We start from the raw sequence: 8,201 nt of genomic DNA, 5'->3' as shown, positions 1-8,201 counted from the left end.
GCTTATCCGGGGTCGCGCTGTTGGGCGGAGCGGGGGAACTAACTACGCAATTTCCTCCGGGTCCCGCATTTTTTTCTCGATAAGACGCGTTACGTGAATTTGGCCGCCGGAGTCCGCTAACGTGCTCCCACGGCAACAGGTAGCAGTGGCCCCTTACTAGACTTATATCCATTTGCATCCACTATGCTTTAAAGCTATCGCGATGTCGAAAGTTTCACGACCTTAGAGCCCCCCTTCAGCCCTAGCCCCTCTCTGCTTGGCCATGGTAACCAAGTCCACCCGGAGCTCGTCGCCGGCTTCCTTTTACGCCGACTCGGAGACGCAACGGTCGGCGACAGCCAGCAGTCCTGCCACTCCCTGTCCGTACATCGAGGCGCGACAGCTGCCTCGCGAGCTCAAGGACCATTGCCAGATTTTTCTCGAAGAGGCGCCCGTACGACTGGAATAACGCCTCAACGCCAAGGCTAAACCTCACCGCGATCCGTCGCTATCACGAATATGTACAGCTACGGCAAGAGGCGTCCGTGATCTCGTCGGTGCCGCTTACGCCGTCAGTCACACGCGTGCATAAGAAAGCATGCAGGGCTGGGAATACCCTCGCTCTCAACGGCATTACTGCTACGGCGGAGATGAAACTTATTAAGGACAAGCAGCTACGACGCTCGGCCCTTAAGGAAGGGACGCAGACTATAGGGAAATATAGACCATTGACGGTCGATAACGCAAGAATCCGTGTCGCCAAAGACGAATACTATAGGCGGGCAGCTCAGGAAGATAAGGAGCGCCGTATTAAGAAGAAAGAGGCACGCGAGGAAGCAGATTTCCTACGCCGCTGGCTCCGCGACGTTAGAAGCACAGTTCGAAGCAGCATCACGAAAACAGAGCCCGATCAGCAGAAGGCTCAAGGGTGGCGGCACAAAGGTGACCGCCGCGCTCATCTCAACTATACGGAGTGGCTTGCTCATAGATATCACGCCTTCCGTATTCTCTGCTCCCGCGGCAAGGTTCAGAATAGCTTCACTTGGCCCTAGGATTAAAACATCGGTACGGTTGAAGCTGCCATGCAGTTGGTGGTCACTGAGCATAAAGTTCGCGCCGGAAACCGTGTGGCTCTCTCTCTAGAGACTAACGGGATCGATATCTCGTAGATTAACGCGATTGAAGATTTTATAGGCGATTTTAAGGTCACAAAAGAAAAGGAAAAGGAAAAGGAAAAGGAACAGGAACAGAATGCCGTTGACTGCATCATTGTAGCTCACTCGCCGCTCGCGCAATAAGGCGAAGGCGTTATCACGATATTGGATAATCAAGGTTATGAGGGAAGCGGGGAAGAAGGTTATGCACTTAAACGAGGAAATTAAGTACAAGGCGCGGCTATGTTATGCTTGTAAATTTGGTTGGCGCTAATGTACCCTACCGTTTCCCAGTCAGTGACCCTTTTCCTAGTCAATGCACCCCCCGTGCTTGATGTTCAAGCGCGGGGGGTCGACTTTTAGACCCCCCTAGTAGTCAGTCAGGAACACCTTGTCCACGAAGTCACGCCGAGACACCCAAGAGTTCTCTTCCTCTCCATGGCCCTTCTATTTCACAAGGTATCGTCGACGACTTTTCGGTCCACGATGATCGAGAATTTGTTCCGCCTCGTAGGTAGTCTCTGCCATAAATGGGTGGTCCTCAGGCTCAACCGGCTGTTTGTCTCGACTCCGGTAAGGCTCCAAGCTACTAATAGGCAAGACGTTATGAATCCTGACGGTTGACGGCAGGCGGAGGCGATAGGCTAGTTTATGCCCCCCAATGACCCGTTCGATCTGATAGGGCCCGACATACTTCTCCGTCAGCTTTTTGGTTGGGCGCCGCAGCGGAAGGTTTTTGGTGGAGATGAGGATCCAATCGCCCTCCTTAAAGGATCTTGGTTCTCGACCCTTATTGTAGTGTCGCGCCTGCCGCTCTTGAGCCCTTGTGATGAGTAGCGCCGTACGGTCGTGGAGCTATCTGAGACCTCGAACTCGGTCTATCGCGTGGGTGCTGAAAGTTTCGATTTATCCCTCAACATGCCCCTTAGACCGCGGATGGTATCTGTCAGAGGGAGCAGACTGACGGTCTAATCCGCACACGTATAAACTCCGGTGAAAGAGGCAGGTCAGACACAAGGACTTGAGTCAGGTATCGATACAGTAGAGGAACATTGCCCTAATCGGGATACACGGGAATTGGCACTGATTCAGGGCCACCACGGGTCCCAGATTGGTATCTATTCGTATAAATACCCCTCAATGTCGCACAGATAGATAAAAACATGCATCATCGTTTGGACTCAATTGTGCCTGCCCTTATCCTTCCGCCCGCGCTCTCAGCTTGCTGAGAGTTATGAGCCCGGTTTGCGGTGCTCTTTATCCTTCGCATTCCTCTACCAACTGTGAGGCTATCACGAATCTCAACGCACCATATATCCTTCACCCTTGGGGTTGACGCGAGGAAGAGAGCAAAATTCAGGGGCAACACCCACAACTACGCAGAGTCAACGACGCGTGCATCCCTCGCAGGAGGTAAAACACACGATGACACTAGGCCCCCAATATCAGAAGGGGGAGGTGTACATCACCACACTCAAGGAAAGCCTTGACTGGACCCCATGGATTAGGGGTATCAAATCATGGGCTCAAACGCACCACATCTGGGAGTACGTTAACCCAGAAGGGACCGTGGTGCTCGAGGAGCCCCTGAGGCCTAGCTGGGAAGAGCTACTCGAGAAGGTAGGGCAGAGGCCCCACTGAGGAAGCTTTCCCAACGAAGAAAATAAGTATAAGGCAGCAAGGGAAGACTTCAATGAGAAGCTTCAAGATGCCAAGGACCTCTTTAGGTACAAAGAGAAGACCTTCCAGGATCAATTGGACCGCTTCAAGGCTAGAGAAAAAGCCATGATGCAGATCGAGGAGGTGATCAAGAAGTCCATCAGTGAGGGGCTCCAGGGCGAGACCCTGATACAGCTGACGCCCCGGGACAAGATCAAAGAACTCAAACAGAAGGTTCTCCCCTCAGCGGAGGAAGAAAAGAACCTTATCGATGAAAGGTATCATCAAATCATCAACAAGAAAGGAACCCGGGACTGGAAGGCCTGGGCAGAGCAGCTGGACCAAGTCATCCTGATTCAAGAGACCTAGCGGTCTCGACTATTAATGACACAAAGATTCGTCAGGACTTCCTCAAAGGGACCGAAGAATGGGACCTAGCTGGCCCATGACGATTAGGCTGCTGGACGCACTCCTGGAGAGAACAGGACTCCCAGCAACCCCTTTGCGCACCCTGATTGCCGACTTTAAAAGGGAGGTTGGATTCAGGAAGAAAGGGAAACCTCAGAAGACCCCAGGGGTCAACAACGCAAACAACGCTCCAAGATCATCTGATCAGAGGACTAGGAATGGCCCAGAGGGGTCACACAAGTGCCCGGCATGTAAGCAACACTGGGTCAAAAAGGATGAGTGGTGGGAAAGCTGCTGGACCTTTAGAGCGATGTTCCAGAAAGACCCCCCCGAAGGATGGATTCCCAGGGACCACCTTAAGGAGGCCATCAACCAGCACCTTAAGGAGAACCCTGGACAAGACCAAAGCCATGGAGTGGAAGCCAAAAGCCAAAGACATCACAGTCCCGCAGAATAACAACAACTCGAGCAAACAGGCTAATACAGTGTCGCACGTGCATAGCACTAATACGAGTGAAGACTCTCGAGGACAAGGCCATCTATGATTCAGGGGCTAGCGTACATGTCTTTAACGACCTACGATGGTTCGATGAGGATACCTTCACCTGGGGATCGTCAGAAGAAGTCCGGGCAGGAGAAACTCCTCCAAGTCAAGGGGGTAGGCATGGCCGTTATCCCAGTGAAAACGGGATCAATTTGAAGCTTGAGAGCAGCTACTACATCCCAGAGATGCCAACAAGTGTGTTCTCAGCTCGTCAGGGGATTGTTGCGAAGATCTATTGGAACCAGGTTAACGGCACACTCTACCATGAGCCCACAGGGCGCACTCTGGTCAGTCTGCAAGAAATTGAAGACCAATACGTTATTGCAAGCCTCTCAAAGCGGCCCCAACACAGCGTCTTTGTCACAAGCAGGGCTCCTAAGCCACCAATGGGTGGGCAAGCAGACCTTGGCACAGACGGCTAGACATCCGGGGCCAGAACCCTTAGCCACCTAACCAAGATGGGGACCGGCCACGTGTGAATGCGAGGTCTGCGCAACAGGCAAAGAGGCAGGTCTCCGTGAGGAGCCCACTTTACGACCCAGAGGGCCGGAGCTCAATTTAGCTTCGACTTACACCCAGGCCCGGTGGCCGGATTCGGGGGTGAAAAGTACTTTGCGCTCTTCACATGCATAACGACCAGGATGAGGTTTTATTACGCGTTGAAGAGCAAAACCGAGGTCCGAGATGCCTTCAAGAAGCTAACATCAATGCTAGAAACTCAGTACGGGATAAAACTGATCAACCTGGCTTCTGACGGAGAAAAAGCCCTTCTAACAAAGGAGCTAGTCAAATTCATCGAAGGATTGGGCATTCGGGTCTTCCAGTCAGCTCCATCCACGCCCACGCAGAATGGGCATGCAGAAAGGTCCGGGGCCGTGGTCAAAGAAAGGGCCCGGCTTATGAACCTGGACTCCGCATCCCGGAGGAGCTCTGGACCGAGACCTACCGCACAGCAGTGTATTTGCTCAACCGTACGCCACTTAAAGGATCTGATCATAGCTGGAGAAGCCCACACGAACGATGGTGGACCCATATGAGGGACCACAACCTCTATACGGCCACATCAAGCGAGTCCAGCCGAGCATAAATCACCTGCGTGTCTTCGGCTGTGTGGCCTACCCAATGACAATCACTGCGTTGGAGCATGTAAAGTCACATAAGACGCAGTCCCCGCTTGAGCAGAGAGCTCATATCGGTTACCTGGTGGGCTACAGATCGACCCATCAATATGTCGTGTGGATACCCTCGATCCGCCAGACCAAACTGATGGTCTCGGCGAATGTACAATTTGATGAGTCAACAATGTACGATCCGAAGAGGGAAGAAGACGCGGAAGCCTTCCAGGTCTATACATACGATGTTCTTCGTCAAATGGTGGCGATAGACGTCCCTGACGACGAAGACATAGAGGAAGCAGGAGTGCGCAATTACTCCGATGATGAGACAGATGACGGAATGACGCCGTACACCTCGGAGTCAATTGCGGCACCCTCTGCAGACGAGGCGACACAAGAAGCACCGAATTTGAAGACTTCGATGAGGGCTACAACGGACAGTGCCTATATTTCGCCTCCAAGCACTTCAAACAGTAGGGTGGAGGAAGAAACCTCGCCCTCCCACCAAGCTCTGTCACCACTAGCGTGACCCAGCAGGAGGTCACACACCACGGAGTCAGGACCCGGAGGTGGAAAACTCAAGCATTATCTCGAGCCCTACGCGGACCGACCCGGAGCCTCAGGTATCATTAGGCACGCCGATCCTAGACGTATTGAATGAGCGATTGAATGAGCCGCCTGTCGATCCGGGGGGTGGTGCGCTCGAAGAGCCACAATGGTCAGAATTCGAGGAGCTGTCTCTGGGGTGGGAGAGCCCGACCCCAGAGTCACAATCACAACCTGAAAACGACCCCGCAAGGCGAGGGACAAGTCTCAGGATAAACCCCGCCAATGTGCTTGAGGGCAAGAGACAGAGGAAGCCGAAGAAGGCCTTCATCAATAACATCATTGCTAATGCCTCGAAGCACAGGCTTCACGTTGAGGATATGCCTCCTGTGCCAACCTCCTTTAAAGCCGCGATGGCTTCGGAATACGCCTCCCAATGGATAATGGGGATGGGGCGTGAAATTGAGGACCAGATGAAGCTCGAAACGTGGACCAAGGTGGCCAGAAAGATGGTTGAAGAAGCCGGCCACTTCATAATCCCGTTGCGATGGGTATATGCATATAAACTGGATGAGCAGGGCTACGTCACTCGCTTTAAAGCCCGACTTGTGGTCCGTGGAGACCAGCAGCCGGAAGACAACGAGGACACATACGCGGCCACACTACGAGCAAGAACCTTCAGAGTGTTAATGGCCCTCTGCTGTCTTGAAGACCTTGAAACAGAACAGTACGATGTGAAAACAGCGTTTCTGTATAATAAGCTCAAGCATGCCATCTATTGTCAGATGCCACCAGGCTACCTTGAGCCTGGGCTATGCTTGAAGCTTCTCAAGGACTATACGGGCTTCGAATCGCTCCAAGGCTGTGGTTTGAGGAGCTCTCGGGCTTCTTCAAGAAGCTGGGCGCTCAACAACTCGTCGAAGATGCCTGCGTGATGACTTATAAAGGAGTCATCATCTTCTTCTTTGTGGATGACATCGTGATGATGTATCCAAAAGAAAAGAAGGCCGAATGGGAAGAACTTCACGCTGCCATTATGAAGGAATATACCATCAACCACATGGGGGAACTTCGCTGGTTCCTAGGGATTGAAGTCATCAGGATAGGGCCCAGAAGAAGCTTTGGCTCGCTCAAGCCTCGTATCTCTCGAAGATGGCCAAGAAATTCCACATTGAGGACGATGATCAGATCCTTGGCGTGCCCCAGATCCCGATAACGACCGAAGAGCTCAAGCCATACGAGAAGACGGCTACTAGGGACGAGGTTCATCAATATCTCTCTAATTGGCTCAATTCTTCACCCAGCGATTCACACCAGACCCGACGGTGCGTTCCCGGTTGGAAAACTGGCACAATTCAGCCATAACCCGGGCCCGAAGCATAGAGAGAGGCCTGGAGATGCCTGGCATACCTCTATCACACGAGAGATCGCTGCATCTGCTTCTCAGTCAAAGAAGCTGAACGCAGGTTCCTCTGCGCTTCTGATTCATCCTTTGCAGACAACCCGGAGACTCGAAAATCCTCACAGGATATGTCTTCTTGTTTCTAGGCGGACCCGTTGACTGGAAGGCTACGAAACAAGCGACTGTGACGACGTCGTCCACAGAGGCCGAATTGCTGGCCCTGTCAAGCGCGGCGAAGGAGCAAATGCAATTTTCCCGGCTAATTAAAGAGCTTGACATCAAGGTAGAAGGCACCAATGAGCTATGGTGCGATAACCTGCAGACCATCAGGCTCCTGACTGAACTAAGCGCAAAGCTCAAGACGAACCTTAAGCACATCGATATCCATCGTCACTGGCTTCGACAGGAGGTTCAGGAAGAAAGACTCCAGATCACATGGATCAAGTCTACGGAGAATCCCGCTGATGGAATGACAAAGGCCCTTCCCAGCAAAAGCACGAAGCTTTTGTCAAGCAGCTAGGGATGCAAGGGAGACCGGTGGCACCAATTGAAGCCGATGCGCCGGAGGACAGTTTCGACAGTATCACCACCCAGAGAGAGATATAGATGCTCTCCGAGCATCACCCAGGCACGGGATGGACCCATCATTTTGCTGGTATTGACTTGTTAAAATGCTCCTGGTCACAACACCAAGGAAGACATCATGAAGAGCATCTCCCTCAACGGTAGTAGCCTCACTCGCTGGATATTTGATAAGATTGGATGATTCGTCTGTCTCTTTTGCTTGTTTGCCTCACTCACCCAGTGAGACCGAGGCAAAGGGGTGTGTCAGAGGAGCAGACTGACGGTCTAATCCGCACACGTATAAACTCCGGTGAAAGAGGCAGGTCAGACACAAGGACTTGAGTCAGGTATCGATACAGTAGAGGAACATTGCCCTAATCGGGATACACGGAATTGGCACTGATTCAGGGCCACCACGGGTCCCAGATTGGTATCTATTCGTATAAATACCCCCTCAATGTCGCACAGATAGATAAAAAACATGCATCATCGTTTGGACTCAATTGTGCCTGCCCTTATCCTTCCGCCCGCGCTCTCAGCTTGCTGAGAGTATCCCATCAAGACTTCCGCTAGAGCCTCTTTTACGGTGTTATAGTACGAGGTATTATAGGTGAACTCCGCCAACGATAGCTTGTCTATCCAGTCTGACTGTTCTTTGTTGCAGAAGGTCCGTAGGTACTGTTCGATCGACTGATTGATCCGCTCTGTCTGACCATCGGTCAGAGAAAGAGGCGGATACGGAGACGGAGACGGCTTCGGTGATTGAAGTTAGGGTACCTGAGCCTCCTCGGCGCACCACCCGGCTAGGTCGCGTGATCAAAAGACCAAGA

The 8,201-nt window shown here is 52.3% G+C and overlaps 3 protein-coding genes across 3 annotated transcripts; all 3 read left to right on the top strand.

Moving 5' to 3' along the window:
• Nucleotides 1-262: 262 nt before the first annotated feature.
• Nucleotides 263-1,031, top strand: HRG_01747 (uncharacterized protein; the record flags this gene model as incomplete). Its single annotated transcript, XM_044860218.1, has 2 exons — nt 263-433; nt 507-1,031. 2 exons carry the CDS (start codon nt 263-265, stop codon nt 1,029-1,031), a joined length of 696 nt encoding a protein of 231 aa, XP_044723851.1.
• A 1,527-nt stretch (nt 1,032-2,558) lies between these two features.
• HRG_01746 (uncharacterized protein) lies at nt 2,559-3,161 on the top strand (the record flags this gene model as incomplete). Its single annotated transcript, XM_044860217.1, has 2 exons — nt 2,559-2,753; nt 2,832-3,161. The coding sequence occupies 2 exons, from the start codon at nt 2,559-2,561 to the stop codon at nt 3,159-3,161; spliced, it is 525 nt and encodes a 174-aa protein (XP_044723850.1).
• A 3,396-nt stretch (nt 3,162-6,557) lies between these two features.
• HRG_01745 (uncharacterized protein) lies at nt 6,558-7,327 on the top strand (the record flags this gene model as incomplete). Its single annotated transcript, XM_044860216.1, has 2 exons — nt 6,558-6,730; nt 6,904-7,327. 2 exons carry the CDS (start codon nt 6,558-6,560, stop codon nt 7,325-7,327), a joined length of 597 nt encoding a protein of 198 aa, XP_044723849.1.
• Between the last annotated feature and the right edge of the window lie 874 nt (nt 7,328-8,201).

The sequence above is a fragment of the Hirsutella rhossiliensis genome (assembly GCF_020360975.1).
Source record: "Hirsutella rhossiliensis strain HR02 chromosome Unknown scaffold00002, whole genome shotgun sequence".
NCBI lineage: Eukaryota > Fungi > Ascomycota > Sordariomycetes > Hypocreales > Ophiocordycipitaceae > Hirsutella > Hirsutella rhossiliensis.
The sequence above is the reverse complement of the archived record's forward strand: the minus strand, read 5'-3'. Positions and strand labels throughout refer to the sequence as shown.